The 22734-nt window shown below is 39.8% G+C and overlaps 1 protein-coding gene across 1 annotated transcript in view; it reads right to left on the bottom strand.

Annotated features, from left to right (window-relative positions):
* Nucleotides 1–22734, bottom strand: part of LOC126235648 (dynein axonemal heavy chain 3) — a 1245905-nt gene that overhangs the window by 957632 nt on the left and 265539 nt on the right. The window contains exon 17 of the mRNA XM_049944362.1: nucleotides 10471–10733. Within this exon, the coding sequence (XP_049800319.1) occupies nucleotides 10471–10733 (263 nt within the window). The remainder of the gene's footprint in view (nucleotides 1–10470; nucleotides 10734–22734) is intronic.

Here is a 22734-nt window from a genome sequence, read left to right as displayed (position 1 = left end):
CCCGGGATTGGAATGACTCCTTACCCTCTCCCCTAAAACCCACATCCTTTCGTCTTTCCCTCTCCTTCCCTCTTTCCTGATGAGGCAACAGTTTGTTGCGAAAGCTTGAATTTTGTGTGTGTGTTTGTGTGTCTATCGACCTGCCAGTGCTTTCGTTCGGTAAGTCACATCATCTTTGTTTTTAGATATATTTTTCCCACGTGGAATGTTTCCCTCTATTATATATATAAACAAAGATGATGTGACTTACCAAATGAAAGTGCTGGCAGGTCGACAGACACACAAACAAACACAAACACACACACAAAATTCTAGCTTTCGCAACCAATGGTTGCCTCGTCAGGAAAGAGGGAAGGAGAGGGAAAGACAAAAGAATTTGGGTTTTAAGGGAGAGGGTAAGGAGTCATTCCAATCCCGGGAGCGGAAAGACTTACCCTAGGGGGAAAAAAGGACAGGTATACACTCGCACACACACACACACACACATATCCATCCACACACATACAGACACAAGCAGACATCTTTCTTCTTGAAAGATGTCTGCTTGTGTCTGTATGTGTGTGGATGAATATGTGTGTGTGTGCGAGTGTATACCTGTCCTTTTTCCCCCCTAGGGTAAATCTTTCCGCTCCCGGGATTGGAATGACTCCTTACCCTCTCCCTTAAAACCCAAATCCTTTTGTCTTTCCCTCTCCTTCCCTCTTTCCTGACGAGGCAACCGTTGGTTGCGAAAGCTAGAATTTTGTGTGTGTGTTTGTGTTTGTTTGTGTGTCTGTCGACCTGCCAGCACTTTCATTTGGTAAGTCACATCATCTTTGTTTTTAGATATATTTTTCCTACGTGGAATGTTTCCCTCTATATATATATATGTGTGTGTGTGTGTGTGTGTGTGTGTGTGTGTGTGTGTGTGTGTGTGTGTAAGGACAGTGATAATTCTATATTGCATATGTACATAAGGATATAAAAACTATAATAATTCTACATCAGGGATACATAAGAAAGAAGTGTGAGTAATTAAGGAGGGCATAAACCAAGGCGGAACTAATGAGCATAAGCCAGGGAGCAACTAATTGTGATAATGAATGTCAGTTGAACATTTGTTCTGATGATTTGTAGGATAGTGGGAGAAGTATAGCATAACTAAATATATGATATATTGAACAGAGTATATAAATGTGGAGACTACTGAAAGCTTAGAAGTGTAAGAGTAGTGGAGGACTCTAGGGGATTAAGTAAAGTATTAGGAAGTGAGTGTAAAGTGTGAAATAGATTTTATTTTCCAGAGGATATTTAATTATAGTTACATAAAGATGTATACTTGGGAAATGAACCATGAGTCCTACTTAGGAAGGAGAAGGGGAGCACACCCAGCATTTATTGGATATAAAGGGCAGATAGGCAGACCTAAGGAGGCTAACCTATACTGTGCGGACAGGGGCACAAAGAAGGGGATTGACCTGTACCATAGGAAAATAGGAATTAAGAAGAGCATACCTACTGAAACAGGAGGAGGAAGTTCATTCATAGGGTCAACCCGTATGTAAGGTATAAGTACTGTCCCTAAATGGAAAAGGACAGTATCGCGACAAAAGTCACAAATTTTGTAGGAATTATTCTGGTAAATTTGAATTCTATATTCCAGTAGCATTATTATGTTTTATGTTTATGAGTGTCGGCAAGAACAATTTCATTTGCCCAGAGTTCCTCCAGAATACAAGCTACTGTAGTTAATGAAACTATTACGTACTAAAGAAAAAATGGTACAGAGAGTGAGAATGAAACAATTAAGTGTCTATGACACCTGCAGTTTGTGATTGGAAATCAAGAAGGTTGTCCGCATGATTCCTAGGTATAAAAGTACTAACTCCAACATTAGGTGAAATGCTCAGATAGTTATTATCAAAATGAAAAAAGAAGAGCTAGATATTAAGTAAATGATTAATAAAAGAAATATAATGTATCCTGATTAAAATGTAAATTAGCATTATGTGAGATATTAAAGCATATAATTAATATGTATAAAATATTGCGTATTCAAGCTAAGGGGAGGGATATGTAGTGCCTCGAGAATTTCGGTGTAAATTCTAGAGACACTCGGCCTTCCACTGTCTCGAACACCCGATATTTTAAGTATGGGTGTGGATGAGGGGAAGCGTATCTACTGCGTCACCTGTTTCTGTGTGCAGGTCGGAAGTTTGTGTTGAGAAGACTGTAAGCGTGGCAGTTCAATCACTCCAACAAGTGTTTCCCGCCAGTGCCACAAAATCCGTGATGAAAAGTACAAAGAATAATTTAGTAGTATTCTTTGATGTGTTAGTGAAACTGATTATTGTAGAAACTATAAATTAGTTGGTGGTTAAAACCAGGCAATTGTGATTATATTTAATAGTATCTCATGGTTATTGATGTAGTTGACATGCAAGAGTTTGTATGCTTGTGTCAAACTTGTGGAAAAGAAAATATACCTGAGCTGAACTGAAAGTATGAGGATACCAAGTTATTTCTAGTGAGAGAGGGAGTATTTTTTTGTTCCTCTAACCAGCACTATTTCTTCAGAGAAAAAGTTGTGGAGATTGATGCGGCTGCATATCCAGAGAAGAAAATCGGCTGAATGTTTCAAGTAAGTCAACTGAAATGAGAGAGGTGCAAAGTTTGCAATCCAGTTTTGCACCGTTTCTCATGTCACCGAAACCGTTAGATGGTCATGTGTGTGTGGACTGTACCTGCATGAATGGGTATGTGTTGTCTACTTTAGAAAAAGCCTTTTTGGCTGAAAGCTCAACATGTATTGCAGTTTCTTCGTTGTGTCTGTCTGGGACTCAACATAATGGTGCATACACAGACAAAGAAAGTGCAGTACGATAGCCTCTGAAGCACAAACATCGAAGTTGTGATGCATTTTTGTCAGCCAATTGTAGCTAATGTCACATGATCTCACAAGTCAGTAACAGAAGGTTTTCAGAGCATAGGACACAGTGCCAATTGTGTAAACATCGCTAACTGAAGGACAAATTTGACATTAGATCAGAAATTGTCAGGTCTCAGCTGTATTGAATAACACTAAACTTGGACACACTGAAGCAAGTTCAGATTTTACTTAAGGTAGCACATAACATGCTTGTCAACATAGCTGAAATCAGCTATCGACATGATTATCGCACTTCGACCACAGATATTTGTTGTACATCACAGATACGTAGCAGTCAAAGTATTTATTATCGGAGGTATCATGCTGTAATCATGGAAGTGAGCAAACAGAGAAAGGGGTGATACTTAAACTTTTGTCAATACGAGATAGATGTGCAGCTGGAAATTGTGATGGGCCAGTATAAAGATAAAATTGAGTAGGAAAGGTAAAGACATGGAGAGAAGTTGCTGTTGACATTAATTCTCGTAATGTTGGGGCAGATTGTGATTGGAAGAGTATCAATATGTGTTACGAAAATGGGGACACATCTGAACACTCAGATATCTGTCAAATAAATGAAACAAAAGAACATTATTGAATCATGTATGGATGTTGCACATAGAATTTTGCCCAACAGTTGTCCAGAACACTTGGAAATGGAGAGTATAGTGTGTTTTAAATGGTATAGAATGGAATGGCATTATAATGTAGTTTTAATTATCTTTATGACCTATTCAGCAGAAAAAAAGTAATAAATGGGGGAAAAAACATTTGCGAGAATTTACATGGATTTGAACATGACATCTTATGCACTGTAGTCCATGAGACAACCTCTGAGCCATTGAAATATGTGGAACAGTGTCATATTATTAGTGAATTTCAACACACTTGCTTATGATCTATTTACCAACACATGTAAAATGGTCATAGCAGGTTAAGGATGTGTTCAGTAGTTAGAAACTTAATACGAATTACATAGTTACTGCTACTGGAGCTGAGAGAAAGAACATATATAAGAGATGATGAATGTTTCTGTCTGCTATCAGAATTCCTATCTGAACTGTTCAGCACAAATATTTCAAATTTTCCTTCCTTACTCTGCTGGTAAGTGTCTCTAAAATGCCTCTGAACTATTCACATAAATTATGAGTCATTCCCCAAGAATGGTTATGAGATTAATCTTTACATAAACACTGCAGTCAGCAGTTTCCATTACCTAACCTTCCAGATTGAAACAAAGTATTTTGAGCATCAGTGGCATGAGAGTGGCATAGTCACATATTTATGTACCATTTTTGTGTTAATAACAGCTTTTTTTTATTATTTCGATTTGTATTCGCTAAAAACAAAAGTGATGTTTCATAATGCTACTGGACTAGAAACCTATGATTATAGCTAAGCCTGACTTTGAACCACAAATTTTTGGCAGTCAAATATGATCCAACTTCACACTGATATAATCTGGGATTAACATTTATACAATGCAGATTCCCAAGTTAAGTCTGATCTGAGATCATTTTCTGTCTCAACCTAAGGTTAAGTGCTTTACACATTTGGCCTGTAATGTAGTCAGCCAATATCAATATGACTGTTAAAGCAGCACGAAGAGACAGTTAGGAAAAGCTAATTATTTAAATTTATCTAAAAACAAAGGTGATGTGACTTACCGAACGAAAGCGCTGGCAGGTCGATAGACACACAAACAAACACAAACACACACACAAAATTCAAGCTTTCGCAACAAACTGATGCCTCATCAGGAAAGAGGGAAGAATAGGGAAAGATGAAAGGATGTGGGTTTTAAGGGAGAGGGTAAGGAGTCATTCCAATCCCGGGAGCGGAAAGACTTACCTTAGGGGGAAAAAAAGGACGGGTATACACTCGCACACACACAGATATCCATCCACACATATACAGACACAAGCAGACATCTCACAAGCAGACATATTTAAAGACCATGGTCTTTAAATATATCTGCTTGTGAGATGTCTGCTTGTGTCTGTATATGTGTGGATGGATATGTGTGTGTGTGCGAGTGTATACCTGTCCTCTTTTCCCCCTAAGGTAAGTCTTTCCGCTCCCGGGATTGGAATGACTCCTTACCCTCTCCCTTAAAACCCACATCCTTTCGTCTTACCCTCTCCTTCCCTCTTTCCTGATGAGGCAACAGTTTGTTGCGAAAGCTTGAATTTTGTGTGTGTGTGTGTTTGTGTTTGTTTGTGTGTCTATCAACCTGCCAGCGCTTTCGTTCGGTAACTCACATCACCTTTGTTTTTAGATATATTTTTCCCACGTGGAATGTTTCCTTCTATTATATTAATTATTTAAATTAAGATACATACAGTATAGCTACAAGGAAAGCTAAGCAGTCACACATAATTTGTCTGTCAAAAATGTTTTTCAGTTCTGTTTTTTCCCCCAAGGGTGTGCTTAGGCAGGATCCTAAGACCACAGCGTAAATTGGAGCAGCTGATTATTTTCGACAAGCAGGATTATAAATTTCAGTACTGTGCACCAAATATTTTGTAGATTATCTGACAGAATACATGTTCCGTCTCACACTTCAATTCTCAACACAGAAAAGTCAATACCTGTGAAATTATTCAAGAACTTACATTTATGCATCATTTGCTATTTTATAATCTCACACATAACATAATTCATCTGACATAAAAGGAAATTTACGCTGAAAGTAATGATTTTCAAATTACCATTCACAATATTTTCCCACAACCTATTAGAAATGTAAACAGTTGTGATGCCACATTCATCAAAAGTGGGTTGTTGTTACAAAGTATTGCATAATCTTCATCCTGAAGCCTTCAATGTGTTTTGATATCAGCAGATACTCATGTGTGCTTTGTTGTTGTAATGCTGCATTTTCTTTGCAACTGAAGTTTTATTTTGGTGTTATTACCTCATTTATGTTTTATTGATGCAGTACTACTCTGCAGTAGTGGGATAAAGTAAAATTCTTTGTTAGAGTACCACTTCTTACCAAATTCAACTGAGAACTGAAACAATGAAAAATTCACAGAATTCTAAAAAATTCCCACTGTTTTCCCAGACTTTTCCTGGATGAAGAATTCCTGGGTTTGCTAGTTGCCCTGGGTCCTATTTACCCTCAACACTTCCTCTATATGGTGGGTAGCAATCTTTTCTTTTCATAATATTGTCAAATTCCTTATCTTCAATGATTCTCTTGGCGAAAACTGGGGCACTGGGAATTGAGCGGAATTTCGAGGGTGTCTTCTGTCCTGCCTGAGAGAACATATCTTCAGAAGCTCCTGATGTTTTAGATGAAAGACTGTCTTGGAAGGTGGTTGCAGAGGGCAACAGCTGGGGCAGGCTGTTTTTGCTGAGGCTCCGGCCTGCTCTAGTGACAAAACCTGGTGGATCTGGGTCATAGAATGTCAATGAGCCGTCTTCTGTAGAAGCATTTACACAACAGTTCTGTACAAGCTTTGCTTTTACATAATGGAGGTGGTGTAAAGGTAATGCTGTCTTATGTTTTGATGTTATCATATTTTCATATATTATTTAGTGTCTCTAGCAGAATTCCCATCTCTCTGGAATCTCAAATTCAGTTCTTTTATGTAAGTTCCCCATATGAGTTCAGTGGGTTTTTCACATGTTGGTAAATAGATAACAAAAGCTGCAACAACATACTTGTGCTTATGGAGCATTTTGAGCTCCAGCTTAGTAAAGTAGGCAGTGCTAATCTCACTGGGGTTGTATGTTCCTGTTTTTATTCATAAACCTGCTTGGAATTTTTCTAAGCATTTTCAACATGGAAGCCACATTACTTGTGGCACTAAGCTCCTTCCAGCCGGACTAGGCATTCACATGAGATAACAAAATAGAGAAACTAAATGTCCACAAATAAAACACTTTTAAAGCTCTTGCAGTGTTTCAACTTCTCGGTGTATAGATCTGTGTCAATGATATGTTGCTCGTGGAGCGGCAGGCAGCCTGTTTGCCAGCACTTCCAGGGGCACAGTGCAATGAACCATTCTGTTGCTGAAGTTTGCTTGACAGCCATATGATGGTCCTCAAGTGACGAAGAACAGCTGTTTCCCTCCCGACCAATGATTCTCTTGGCGAAAACTGGGGCACTGGCAATTGAGCGGAATTTCGAGGGTATCTTCTGTCCTGCCTGAGAGAACATATCTTCAGAAGCTCCTGATGTTTTAGATGAAAGACTGTCTTGGAAGGTGGTTGCAGAGGGCAACAGACCTGTAGCTGGGGCAGGCTGTTTTTGCTGAGGCTCCAGCCTGTTCTAGTGACAAAGCCTGGTGGATCTGGCTCATAGAATGTCAATGAGCTGTCTTCTGTAGAAGCTACTGCTGTGAAGCAATAATCAGTGTCATATTTGGTGAAGCTGTGTAGACTTCTGAAGGTGTTTGTCTTGGAAGAAGCCACCCGATTTGAATCTAGAAGCTCCTCACGTGCAACATACGCAGCCTTCACCCTCTTAACTGAAGTCTCAATGGCTTTAGTATACTGTAGGCCTCATTGCAGTACCTGATATGGGCCAACATATGGAAGAGACAGTGGCAGTTTGGCCGCACCTACCTGTAACCAACTTTGAAGTTGCTTGTGGCAAAATGTCACTTGACGCCATGACAAGCTGGTGCTACTGGGATCAGTTTTCCCATTGTCTACTACATTGTTTGTGGAAACTCTTGCACTACGTGTGCTGGAGGTGTTGTAATCTCCTGACACACTACCAGATCTGCTGGCACACATATTTTGTTGACCGTAGATTAGCTTATTCGGATATAGGTCAATGTCTGTTTTTATACCCAAGTATGGCCACTGGTAATGTATCGCTCCTGGTATCTTAATGGCACACAAGTGCTGCTTTCAGTGTTCTATGCAGACACTCCACCATCCCATTGCTAGCAGGGCGATAGTTTGTAGTTTTTACATGGAAGATTCCACACAGTGTTGTGAATTCCATAAACAATGAGCAATAAAACTGTCAACTCCAATTGTTGGCCACAGAGGCCAGGAATCCGAACATAGGATTCACATCCTTTGACACACTTTTCACTGAAATGTCAGTAATTGATGTATTTTCTGGGCAACAGGAAGAGTGGTCTATCATTATCAGTATGTATCAGTACACAATGGAAAAAAGGAGTGGGCCAACAGTGTCCAAGTGCACATGAGTAAATGTTGTGATGGGGGTGACTACAGTGCCCATAGGTGCTAAAGTGTGGTAAATGGCCTCACTTTGTTGGCAATGAAAACAAGCTCTTGCTAGCTGATGACAGTGGTTCTCGGCTTCTGGCCACATGAATCAATGAGTTACTGCATGTGCAGAAATGCAAATGCCAGAGTTGGAAAGCCCATGTACAACCCCGAATATCACTTCTCAATGTGACAATGGAATGCATGGGCACGGTCAGCCACACCATAACGTAGACTGTAAAGTCAGAACAAGGATTTCCTGCAATTTATAACTAGAAGTCTTGTTGTGCACTAAGCTTTGTAGTTCATTGTTGCTCCTCTGTGTGACAGTGATGTCAGACCACGATACCCCACTAATTGCACTGCATGCCCACGAAAGACAATCTGCAACAATGTTATTGAAGCTGCTTGTCTGCTGCATATCTATGCTCAATTTTCCTACATACTCCAAGTGTCTGATGTTTTGTGTTGAACTTTGCTGGTTGATCTTTTAGGAAGCAGCAACAAGACAATTACGATCAGTGTAAATTGTGAAAGTCCATGCTTCAAGCTTGGTGTGAAAGTACTTCACTGCTTCAAACATTGGAAGAAGTCCACAGTGTATTGCTGATCACAGGGTGTGAACCTGAGTGAATTTTGGAGGAAAATGCCAATGGCTATCAAATTCCAGATATTTGTTGTTGCAGTGCTGTGTCCATGGCTGTTTGGCTACCATGTACTGTTAAAAGTAACTGTGTGGTGTGTTATTGATGATAGAAAAGGTAGACATTACCAATGTGTTCTTGAGCTTCTTAAATGCTTCAGTCATCTCCTGTGTCCAAGGCACTGAGCATTTGCTGGTGGTATGTTTTCCCAGTAATGTATTCACACACTATAGAATTATTTTTTCAACACATCTACATTAACTTACATTTCCTACAACTAGGTCAGTCTGCCATTCGTCACACCAAAGTCATCCTGTATTCTCCTACAGTCACTCAATAACATCACCAGCAAACAGTCACAGATTGTTGCTCACTCTATCCATTCTATCATTTACACAGAGAGAGAGAGAGGACAATGCAGTAAAATCACACATTCCCTGGTGCACTTCTGACAGTACCTTTGTTTCTGATGAACAATCATTGCCCAAGACAACGTAATCGATTCTATTACTCAAAAAGTCTTTGAGCCACTCAAAAAGTCTTTGAGCCATGCACATATCTGAGAACCATTTCCATATGCTGGTGTGTAAGTTAATAGTCCGCAGTGTGGCACAGTCAAACACTTTCCAGACTTTTAGAAGTATAAAATCTGCCTGTTGCTCTTCATCCATGGCCCACTGGAATCATGTGGGAAAAAGGCAACCTGAGTTTTGCATGAGCAACACTTTCTAAATCTGTGCTGATTTGTGGAATGAAGCTTTTCTCTCTAATGGAAATTAGTTACATGGAAGACAGAATGTGTTCAAGAATTCTGCAACAAACTCGATGTTAAGGATATTGGTCTAATTTTGCAGGTCTGTTCTTTTACCCACCTTGTATACAGGAATCACCTGCACTTTTTTCCAGTTGGCTGGGAGTTTTCACTGAGCGAGAGATTTGCAATAAGCGCAAGTTAATTAAATGGCCTATGCAGAAGAGTACTCTCTGTAAAACAGAATTGGGATTCTGTCCAGATCTTGTGACTTATTTGTTCTCAGCTCTTTCGGTTGATTTTCAACAGCAGGGGTGCTTATTTCTATGTGCTCGATACACAATATGTGTGGTCGTGAAACTATAGTATGTGTCTACAATTCCATGGTACTAATGATTTTTTGTATGCAAAATTTAAAACTTCAGATTTCTATGTGATGTCTTCTATTGCCACACCAGACGGGTTGACAAGAGACAGAACAGAAGCTTTCGATCCCATTAGCTATTTTATGTAGGACCAGAATTTTCTCTGGGTCTGAGCAAGACACTTCACTTTTGTATGACAGTGGAAGGTGTATGTAATACTTATATGGCACTGTTCCTTGGGGTTAAAGCACATCGAGACACTGCCTGGGATTACTGTAATTCCTACGTAAAGTGTGATGTATGTGTGGCTGCATTTCTGATTTTACAACCGCTGAGAAACTGGCTCCATGCACCTCATGCCTAGCCCACCATCCTTGCATTGTGTCCTGACTGTTGGTCTATCCTGGTAGCATAACAACTTGAATTCTCCTTAACTTCATCATTAAGATATTCCTACTTCCATATACAGCCGAAAGAGGATGACAAATGAACAGGTGGGTATTCCTGGAAAAGAACTGCAGTTCCTTCTTCACCGAAATCTTATAGATTTTATTACAAGTACTATACCATTTATAATAAACTTATATTTAACACTTGAACACCTACCTTGCAAAGTACAGCCTCTTCTGCTCAAGATAGTCATTAAGCCCTTTTTGTATTTCATCAAGCAACTGATTGTTCTCTCTCAGGAGTGTCAGCATATCTGGGAAATCTGTGGCTATTAGCACATGTTTATCAAGAAGAGTATTTGCCATTATAGCTCGCCATGTCTTGTCAACTTTCTTAAACTTCCTTGCTTCTTCTGGCATTTGGCGCATAATGTCTTCAGAGCTGAATATAGGCTCAAGATAAAGCCAAGTTGCCTGACACTATAACAACAAAGAGACACCAAGACTTTTGTCAAACAGTCAACTAACAGTATTCAAAATTAATTTCTGGGGCACAAAAAAACCAGTAAATATAACTTTAGCCTCAGAGGAGAGGGTTGGTTGAAGAATTGGGCATGAGGAGGGCAAGGCAACTATTAACCCCAACCATTAAGTTCTTTGTTTCCTCTTGACCTAAAACTGTACTACTTTCTCATTTTGCTCCTCCTTTCTTTCTCCATCCAACCCATCTTGTCTCCCTGACGAATGAACTAACAGTTCTGAAAGATAGGAAGATATTTATTTTTATTTATTAATTTTTATCATACCTTTGCATGCCTCCATAAGCTGTACTTAGAATTATGCCTCCTGCTGGCCAACCGATCTACCTCCATGTAATTTTATGGCACTCTCTTGTGAATTTTCCTTTTGATAAAGTAATCTCTTTCATTTCTAATTCTACACTCCTGGAAATTGAAATAAGAACACCGTGAATTCATTGTCCCAGGAAGGGGAAACTTTATTGACACATTCCTGGGGTCAGATACATCACATGATCACACTGACAGAACCACAGGCACATAGACACAGGCAACAGAGCATGCACAATGTCGGCACTAGTACAGTGTATATCCACCTTTCGCAGCAATGCAGGCTGCTATTCTCCCATGGAGACGATCGTAGAGATGCTGGATGTAGTCCTGTGGAACGGCTTGCCATGCCATTTCCACCTGGCGCCTCAGTTGGACCAGCGTTCGTGCTGGACGTGCAGACCGCGTGAGACGACGCTTCATCCAGTCCCAAACATGCTCAATGGGGGACAGATCCGGAGATCTTGCTGGCCAGGGTAGTTGACTTACACCTTCTAGAGCACGTTGGGTGGCACGGGATACATGCGGGCGTGCATTGTCCTGTTGGAACAGCAAGTTCCCTTGCCGGTCTAGGAATGGTAGAACGATGGGTTCGATGACGGTTTGGATGTACCGTGCACTATTCAGTGTCCCCTCGACGATCACCAGTGGTGTACGGCCAGTGTAGGAGATCGCTCCCCACACCATGATGCCGGGTGTTGGCCCTGTGTGCCTCGGTCGTATGCAGTCCTGATTGTGGCGCTCACCTGCACGGCGCCAAACACGCATACGACCATCATTGGCACCAAGGCAGAAGCGACTCTCATCGCTGAAGACGACACGTCTCCATTCATCCCTCCATTCACGCCTGTCGCGACACCACTGGAGGCGGGCTGCACGATGTTGGGGCGTGAGCGGAAGACGGCCTAACGGTGTGCGGGACCGTAGCCCAGCTTCATGGAGACGGTTGCGAATGGTCCTCGCCGATACCCCAGGAGCAACAGTGTCCCTAATTTGCTGGGAAGTGGCGGTGCGGTCCCCTACGGCACTGCGTAGGATCCTACGGTCTTGGCGTGCATCCGTGCGTCGCTGCGGTCTGGTCCCAGGTCGACGGGCACGTGCACCTTCCGCCGACCACTGGCGACAACATCGATGTACTGTGAAGACCTCACGCCCCACGTGTTGAGCAATTCGGCGGTACGTCCACCCGGCCTCCCGCATGCCCACTATATGCCCTCGCTCAAAGTCCGTCAACTGCACATACGGTTCACGTCCACGCTGTTGCGGCATGCTACCAGTGTTAAAGACTGCGGTGGAGCTCCGTATGCCACGGCAAACTGGCTGACACTGACGGCGGCAGTGCACAAATGCTGCGCAGCTAGCGCCATTCAAGGGCCAACACCGCGGTTCCTGGTGTGTCCGATGTGCCGTGCGTGTGATCATTGCTTGTACAGCCCTCTCGCAGTGTCCGGAGCAAGTATGGTGGGTCTGACACACCGGTGTCAATGTGTTCTTTTTTCCATTTCCAGGAGTGTATGTGGTCCTTGTGAACTACAATTTTTGTTTGATTTCTTCTGTAAGAATATGTTAAGGACAAACATGTTATACCTGTTGGAAAGTTCTACAAATGTATGATCTCTGTCATTTATAGCAACCAAAGTACCCTACTGAAGAATCATTCTTCTGCATTAAAATCCCTGTCATTTTCTAGAGGAATTTACTATCACTGATTGTCTTCTGTAACTCTTAATGGTGTGTTTACACTGGTGTTCAGTCGATTTGTTTCCACTTTATGTACAATATTTTGACGACTAGGTATATTGTCACTTCACATGAGATTCTTCATCTCCAACTTCACATGTTGGCTACACTCTCTGCAGGTTCTTACTTACTGGCTGGCTCTATGACACAGTCATGAGCAAACACAATGCAGTTGAAAATATCTGCATGTCAGAAAGCAAACAGACAGACAAAAGCCAATCCTAGAAATAAAACTGGGAGGAAGATAATGACTCTTCTCAATATGTTTGGCTTTCCACGTATCTTCATTAAGGGTCTTACAACATGAGCAACTGTGCCGCTGTTGCCACTATAAAATAGATAAGGAAGACATTCCTCTAAGACTGATAGTCATCTTGGTTCACATACTTCTCGGCTGGCCAAGTGCCTGAAACTCATTCTTGTTGAATATGTGGAGAAGAGCATTCATAACACTGCTCACCTTGTGAAGCACGTCAGTCAATTGTAGCTCCAGGATACTGATATTATGGTTGGTTTAGATGTAGCCCCCCTCTTTACAAAAGTCCATCTTTACGAATTCTTGGAATTAGCCAGGGAAATAGTCAATGAGCCAGAGAAATATTCAATGATTGTTTCACTGACCTTTTTAGCCATTTCCTTACTTCAACTTATTTTTTGTTTAATAGAAAATGTTGTGACAAACAAATGACACGGTGATCGTGGTGATGTGTAGTCTATTATCATCTGTTGTGGCAAATCTACAAATGGAAAACTTTTAAGCAGAGGTCTTAAAATCCACAAAGTTCAAACCCACCAATATGTGGATAACATGTTTGTGGTATGGTCCCGTGGAACAAAACAAGTTGCTGGAAAATTTAGATTCTATCCATTCCAATGTAAAATTCACTACAGAATGAAAAAGAGGGTCAGCTACTTTTCTTCAAAATGTCAGTTATGAGAACACTGGATGGATCCCTGGCTCACAGAGTATACAGAAAACCCATAAATAGTGGCCCTCATCTCCACACCTCAAACCATGAGCATCCATAAAAAAGAAATATGGTGCTAAAGACTCTGGTGCATAGAGCTCAAAGACTTTCAGACAAGAAGGGCCTCAATGAAGAATGAATAGTATTATGATGGAATGAGTACTCCCATGCCAAATTCAGTGGCCACTGCAGTCAAATAAAAAATTACTGGGAAAGAATTTGAGACTGAGACACACAATAGAAGCCAAGAATCACTAATGTACCAAATACAATGTTAATGATGATCTATGTCTCCAACAGCTGGATGTGTACCGCATACCATGCAAATGTGACATGTCTTACATCTTGACTATTATGATGGTCAAGTAAGGATGCACGGAACATCAGTGACACATCCAGCTAAAGCAAAAAACTAAATTAGCTGTTGCCAAGTATTGTATTGAATATAGTCATGAAATGAAATATATTGTATGATGATATGAATATTCTGGTACAAAAGGCAAGTTTCTGGGCAGCATGATTAACAATCTGACGACCAAACCTAAGTGTGGCTTGGAGTGCAATGATGCACTCAAAAGACTACATCCGAGTATATCACACCACGCAACTCAAAAGTGTTAAGGAGTATATCGAAAAAACATGCCAGAAGACCTACAAAGGTAACTGGAAAAGTCCTAAGAATGAAATAGAAAGACTTACATCTGCCACGTTTGTCTATTTTACCATGTCAGTGCTTCATACGCCTAGTTAGGTTGGCTGCTTCCATACACGTTATGTGACTACCATTTGCTATGTCTACTTTTTCGTCTTCCCTGTGTACAAGCACTCCAGACCTGATATAAGAGATCAGATAGCTATTGTCTCATTATAATCAAAACATGAGGTCTCACTTGCCTAGCATCCTTGCGTAGCCCATACATAAAACCAGAACATTCACAAGCTCCTCTGCCCCTTTTTTCATGTCCTCTGCTGCTAGCACTCATAGTTTGAATATATGCTCTTGTAATTTGTCATTACTATTGTACTTCTCATGAAAAAATATATACTGTATTTTTTCCCTGCACAATTGTAATTTCTAAACAATATATTCTTAAGGAAAAGTAGTTACACATGGTGGGGGTGTAGGGAAAAACTAAAAAACAAGACACAGGCTGAGAACATGGTGCACAGTAATGGGGGAAGAGAGGCCATTTCAAATACCAAACCATCCAAGCTTTCAGAGTAATCCTTTTTCTAGTTAGAACACACACACACACACACACACACACACACACACACACACACACACACACACACACACACACACACACACACACACACACGGCCTGCTGGCACTGTTTAGGGGTGTAGACATGTTAACCAGTTGTATATGTGTTTGCGTGTTTGTACTCTAGGCAGAAAAAGGTTTAGTTCAAATGTTAGCAAGGTTTCGTTCTTTTTGTGAATGCCCTTCGACGACTCTATGCTTCTGTTTTTCAGAGATTGGTCTTCTTTACTCCTCAAATATTTAGTTCCACTTTGGGTCACTCTGGATATAAACTCCTACATATTACACACAGTTCTTACCTCTTTGTGTTTTTATGCACACTAATGTATTTAACTTATTTATGCTCAAGGGTAACTGCTAGTCTTGGTACAAAGCACCACGAGGCTCTTCAGTTCTTTGTAGTGCCTCATTTTGTTTCACAGTTCTTGAGAATCTCTTATGTTATGGTCAAGTATAAATGTTGTCAGCTATATAAAAGTACAGTGAAATTTTGCTAAAATCCTGTAATTTTTGCATACTATAAGCAAATTTGATGGATTCATGCCAGAGGAAAGTTCTACACAGTTGTTAATTATCGTATTTGGAAAAAGAAATTGTCACCAAACTGTGTGACGAAGCAAGCTGGGGTTTCTTTACTTCCATATAACCAGCATTTTCATAAAAGAGAAAGGTTGGCCCTCAGTCTTAAATAATATAGCACAAGATTTAAGTTTATGCTTAGTTTTGTGTATGTAATTAATTTTGTGATTTATTTTGACTATTCCTAGTTAATACCTTTTATTATATAGTGAAATCAGTTAAGTGTTCCATGACTTAGATTCTATTGCTGACTTATAAACAAATATAAATTCTGTACTAATTATAAATATTTGGAAGAACCACCGCTAGGATTCTTAAAGTATTTATTTGGCTTTAATCGAAAACATGTTAGCAAAGCCAGCCCTTAATTAATTCCAAAATAACTACCAGGTTTGTCAAAAGCATTGTTTGCATAACTGTATCTGTTAATTTCATGACTTAAACAAATAATTCGGCCTAACTTTTGTGGTTGAATAAACTGTTAAAAAGAACCAATTTTTCAATGTATTCCATTAATTTAAGGGGAGACGGTGGCAGTCTTGCACTGATATTTTTGTAAATCAATATATTTGCCGTTTTTTGTTCAATCTCATTGAAATTTTGCACACTTATGAATTTTTTTAAAAATTTATAAATTTTAATAACAATCTAATGCAGTGAGATAATTTTGAATTTTTATTGCATTATTATTTTATGGTACACTTTTTCATAATGTCGAGGCAAATTTGGCAATTTTTTTTTAATGGTAAAATAATCTACACTAATTGGTGTACAATTAAGTGCAGTAACTTTTTGGTAACTTAATGTTATTATTTTCTGTGATATTTTGGATTCGAACAATATTTTGCAAGCAAACTTTTCAATATATTATCAACCACAAAACTGTGTATAGTATCTCAATTCAAATTTTGTTCCACTTAAATATTGCTTCAAAGTAAAAGAATAGGTGTGCCAAATTTCACTGCAATCCTTCAAATAGTTTCTGATATATGTGTTCCTGAAAGCAGAAAACCTTAAGTCTGTCCATATCCATATTCCATTTCTTCCTCATCATCCTCTACAGCTCTTTTAGCTTATCTGCTCCTTTGCCTAGCAATTTTTTGTATGTTCTGGACTGAAGTCTCTGCCTTTGCAATTCTTTGCTTATCGATGATCTGCAGCATCTGCTCAGTGAAGACTGCAGGTGTAAAGCCCAACTTGCTGAGGATGTGAAGTCTTGCCACATTCACATTATTAAACACTGCTGCAGCTTCCAAAGAAGAAATCTTCACCGCCAAGTTGGAAACAAACACAGTCTTTGGACATCTTTTCCAAATAAGAGCATTGAAACTTTCATTTGGGTTCTGTGTTTTCCCATGCAGACATTTTTCTAGCAGTTCTGGTGAAGCCAGTGTTCTAAACGTTGGTTTAGTGGCCACTGAAACCTCATAAGGAAGGTTATTTTTATGGGTATAAGCTTCCCCACTTTTCTTACTTTCCAAAAATTTGCACCATTCATTAGAACAGAGGCCACGTTGAGGTGTAGTGTCTGTCGACAAGTAATGAAACCAAATGGCCCATACTGCTTTCCTCATACTGTCCAAGCTTGTGAGGTTACTTCTAATTGCAGCACCATAATAGACTTGTAGGCTGTCAATTCTCTTCTTTGTTAGTCTGTTTTTACCTCCCAGTGGCTTCCCATCCTCTAGTAGCTTGCCTTTATTGTCTGCAACAAGTCTTCGGAGTCATCCACCCATCCTCTTCTGAATATGGCCTAAGCACTCCAGTTTCTCAATAGTGCAATCTTTTCCATAGGGCTGACTTTCAGCTACATTCTTGAAAGCACTAGAGTCTCCATCTCCTAAATACTGTATGTATCTTACTCCATACTTTTGTAAAGATCTATGGAAAATGAATTTCATACCTGCAGCTTCCATTCCACCACTGCAGCCTGCATAATTCCTGTTACAAACAGCTTTATGCATTTCTTGCCATTCTGTTTCTTTACCTGCATCAATATATTTCTTGTGCAATGAACATGCAGAACAATATTTAGACATCACCTCTAAGTCTAATACTTTTCCAGTGTCGACACTAATGATTGTTGAAACTCCATGCAGTGAAGTATGCCCCCTCTTCATCCAGGAACTGTCACAGGAAACTGCTATATCGTTGCTATTAGTTTCTGCACAATTTTCTTGAATTGCCCCCAGGACTGCCATTTTCGTGCTCTCTTCACTTACTTCTGCAACTGCATTGAGGAAAGCAGTATTCATTGCAGAATATTTTAGGGGTGGACCAGGCATGTTCATAATGCCACATAAAAGATTTCCACCATCTCTTTCAATCCCTATACATCTTAGTCCATAAACAAATCTCATACTGGCTTCATACATTCTATTACTGACCTTTGATGTCTTGAATGGTCTGTCAGCATCACAGTTTTGACTCAAAATGTGCAATGTGCAAACCAAACCTTCTCTCTTTCCATCATCAACCAAATCCACATTTCCTCCACAAACAGAGCACTTGCAGGTTACTCTAAGTGCTTCTGCCACCATTTCCAGATCCACAATTCTGAAACCTGTATTTCTGTCATGATTTGTTTCTTCTGACACAATCCCTGTCCCAAGTTTTATTTTAGATGCACTTGGAGACAAGCTAATGTTTGCATCTGCAGGCCCAACCCTAACCTCAACGTCAGTTTTTCACTTTATATTGGAAATATGGGACTTACTATATTTTTTAAATACTTTACCAGGCCTAGGCATTGTAAAAAGGGATCAACAGATTCAACCTTGCACAAAGAATGGCACAATAAATCAAGTGTCACTCGAATTCCACTGAACAGCACAAAACTTGTTTACAACTCTCCACAGCCTTCTATACCACACTGATTGAACCAGAGAATGGCTTCACAGTCTTCTTTACAACAATGCTGTTAAGCCCGGTCCACACGCAACGATCTGTCTGCACAGACATTGGCGCAGATGTCTGTACATGCAAAAGATTGCTGCAAATGTGGTGTGTTCACATGACACAAACCCCAATCTACTATTCGCCCGCCATCTGTCGGTGTAGAAAAGAAATATCAGTGGCCAAACGACTACGCTTCCCGTAAACGTCAAAAATGTAATTCAGTTATTGTGAAATATTGAAATGGAGGAAGTTCTGTTGTGGTTTGTGTTCGCAACTTGTGTTGCAAAAAACATTCAGACCAACCGCAGAAAACAGAGAAAGCAGTCAAAATGGTGTAGACAGTGGTTGCTAAGGCGAAAGCAGCGAGAGTTGCAGGGCCCACCTGTTTTGTTTTACATTACCTCGTGTTCCATTTCCTGGCTCATTGACACTCCAATTTCATCTTCAATTGTACTCCTGCTTGGTCTTGGCGTTTCTTGATCACTAAGAAAGCCAAGAAGATCAAAATACCATAACGTGGGCTGGTATACTTGATCTACTCTTACACCAGATCTTCTAGATTTCTGACTTTGGATAACTCTTTTCGGTAAACAGTTCGTTGACAGACTTAATTTACTTGACTTGCCTTCATGAACTCATCCTTCAGGACAGCGTAAATAGCTTCACACGTGTTGGGTATTACTTTACTCAACACTTGTTTCGATATTGCAGTTGAAAATTCCAAATCCTTGTAGCTCCTTCCTGTTGCTAGGAATCTTAATGTTACCGCCAGCCATTCATGAGGAGAAATAGCCCTTCTCATGCAAGTATTTTTTCTCATAATTTGAGGGTTACAAGCTTTAAGAGATAATTATAAGTTTCGGCACCCATCCGCAAATAATTTCGCCAGTTCGCAACGAATTTTTTTTTATTACCGTTTCTCTGTTTGCCGAGGCGTCAAGTGCCCATAATTTTTCAATTAGAGCATTGTAAGCTGCTGTCTTTTTTTCTCGGTCGCTATATTCTTTACTTTTAATCTTCCACAAACATGGGTGGTTTCTATATATTTTCATGAATTCACTTACAAACTCTCGAGAACACTGACGAGTATCAGCCATTTTAATGCCCTATGCGCACAAATACAAACACTAGACTGAGAAAACAGCTATTTCGCGCCAGATTTGCAGCGAACTCCTGTCCACACGCTACAACTTGTCTGCGCAGATGTGGTTTGAACCCACAGATTTGAGAGGTTTCGCTCAAACCTCCAACTCCAACTTCCAGGTTTGCACACACCTCAGGTTGGTGCAAATCTTCTGTCCACACGCAACGATCTGTGTGCGCAGATGTGATGTGCGCAGACATTTGCGCAGACAGATCGTTGCGTGTGGACGGGCCTTTATGTATACAAAACATCACAGCCTTCTAAAGCTATATTTTCTAGTTTCACAGGCCAAATTCTGCAATAAAATTTTTCCTCCATTTGGTACATTGAAAAGCGGGCTTGGCGCATTACACTGCTTAGGATTTTAATTTTTTTATGCCATTTGTAGTTCAAATTTCAAGGAAAAAAATTGAGATAATAATCTCAATTATATTTACTATCACATAAGCAAATAAAAATAATTTGTAAAGTTTTCATTATTTCTGCCACCATCTCCCCTTAATGAGTTATGTTTCAATTTTAATTTCTGTAACTTAAACATCGAACAATGTACAGTTTCAGTGCTTACTATTGTGAGGATATTTAAAGGCCTGATTTTTGGTCCTGAGACAGTCAGTCCACGGCCAATTTTCAGACGAGAAACCTATATTGGTTAGATCAACAACAATGCATCAACTTAACTTTGAAATAACTGTAACACCAATAGGCCGTGTGTTAAAACAATGTCAGTGTCTGTTCAATTTATCTGAAAGACTGTGAACTGTGTGGTTGTGGTTTTACTGTCTATTGATATTCAACAGTAAACTATTGTAGCAGTATGCTGATGTTTGCCTGCAAACTATTAATGAAGCTTATCAGAAGTTAACCAATAGTGAACTGGCCATATTAACTGTGTAATACTGGGGGGTTGTAAACAGTGAAAGTAAAGAACTGTGAAATGCAACTGTGCAACTGTCAGCTACAACATTTACAGTAGTCAGTGTTGAACTACTGCCCCCAATTTTTCAGCCAGTATAACAAAACAGTACGTCGACACTGAGGACCATCAACGAAGAAATAAAGCAGGTGAACGTCACAACTGACATCTACATCTGTATCCTGCAAACCACTGTGAAGTGCATGACAGAGGGTATGCCCATTGTACCAGTAATTAGGGTCTCTTCCCATTCCATTCGGTTAGGAACACACACATACTGACTGTTTGAAAGACTTTGTCCATGCTGTAATTAAGCTGATCTTAACCTCACGATCCCTATGTGAGCAATACATAGCAAGCTGTGACAATATTGTGTATAGGAAAGTTGCTACTTATCATACAGCAGAGAAGCTGGGCTGCAGATAGATACAAAGGAAAGACTGTCACAAATATAGCTTTTGGCCAGTAAGTACTTCATCGAAATTAGAGGAGAAACACACACATACACACTCAAACAAATGCAACTCATACACATATGACTGCAGTCTCAGGCAACTGAGGCCACACTGCCAGTTCAGCAAAGAAAATGTGAACTTATTCTATCATAGATTCAATAAGGTGGAGTGGGCTAAAGATCATAGTATTTCATGCTCTGAAAATTTTGCTACTTTCTTGGAAAACTTCCTACACGTTTTTAGTGAAACTGTCCCCCTTAGTGTACATCATAAAAAAGTAGGAAATAAAGTAAACTGGATTACTGAAGAAATAAAAATCTCAAGCGCAAGAAAAAGACAGCTACATGGGGAACTAAAACATAATAAAAGCCCTGATTTCGTTACCTATGTAGAAGATTACAAAAATATTTTTAAAAAAGTTGTAAAGGCAGCCAAAGAACTGGCAAATAATAGATTTATATTGGACAGCAAAAATACATCAACGGCATTATGGTCAGTGATCAAAGTTGAAACAGGTGCCTCAAGTAGAGGCCATGATATTTCTGAAATCAAGGTAGAGGATAAAACTATTGTAAATCCTGCTCAAATTTATGAATTATTTAATGAATTCTTTATAAACGTAAACAAATCTAATGTCAATGTAGCAGAGTACCCAGACAAGGTCAATTTCTTCTTCGGTGAGCAACTTGGAAGTGAATTTTTCAGTACATATACTAAAACTACTGTAAAAGATATAGAAAATGTGATACTATCACTAAAAAGTAAAACATCAGCAGGATGGGATGGGATACCAACAAAAGTGTTAAAAACAGTCTCTAGAATAATTGTGCAGCCATTAACTTCAATAGTTAACCAGTTCCTTCAAGAAGATTATATTCCACACTCACTGAAGTATGCAAGAGCTAAGCCACTATCCAAAAAAGGCACGAACTATGGGAAACTATCATCCAGTCTCTCTTCTTCAATCACTATCAAAAATATTTGAGAAGGTAGTCACCATACAAACTCAAAATTTCATAGAAAAATTTAAATAATCTCAAAAAATCTTTACGGTTTTCAAAAAGAGAAAACCACAATATCTGCTATAAATAATTTTGTTGATAAAATTAGCTCGTCTCTAGACAACTCAATGCATGCCAGCTGTAAGTACTTACAGTAGTAATACTATGTAAGACAAGCTGTGTGTATGTGTGTGTGTGCGTATGCGCACATTTGTGTATGCAAGTGTCAAGTGCGTACGTCAGTTCTAAGAAGTTTCGGTACGCTTGCAACCATTTGGAGCCCAAGACTTCAGTATGAGTGCTAAAGACACTAATACGATATTACAGTGCGTGTGCTGTTCACAATTAAGGTGCAATGTTCCTTTGGACACACATGCACATGCTCATCGCAAGAGGTCGCCTTACCATTAGGCTATGCGAGCCCCCTCCACAGCAAGATCCAAAACTCCCTTCCGTATGTCGTCAAGCATGTGTCTACAATCTGCACTCATTTATTAATATGTCCCTCCCGTACAGGAGAGTACATGATGGATGTACAAGTGCAGGTTGTAGACACATAGTTGTGGAGTGTGCTTGGATGGTCTTAATCAGAAGGCGACTCCTCACTGTAAGTGGGAGATGGGCATTCCATTCCCCCTTCTGGCACAAAATTTTCATTGTCGTCT

This window comes from Schistocerca nitens, chromosome 2 (assembly GCF_023898315.1).
Source record: "Schistocerca nitens isolate TAMUIC-IGC-003100 chromosome 2, iqSchNite1.1, whole genome shotgun sequence".
Classification (NCBI taxonomy): domain Eukaryota; kingdom Metazoa; phylum Arthropoda; class Insecta; order Orthoptera; family Acrididae; genus Schistocerca; species Schistocerca nitens.
Note: the sequence above shows the minus strand (reverse complement) of the source record. Positions and strands in the feature narration are given on the sequence as shown.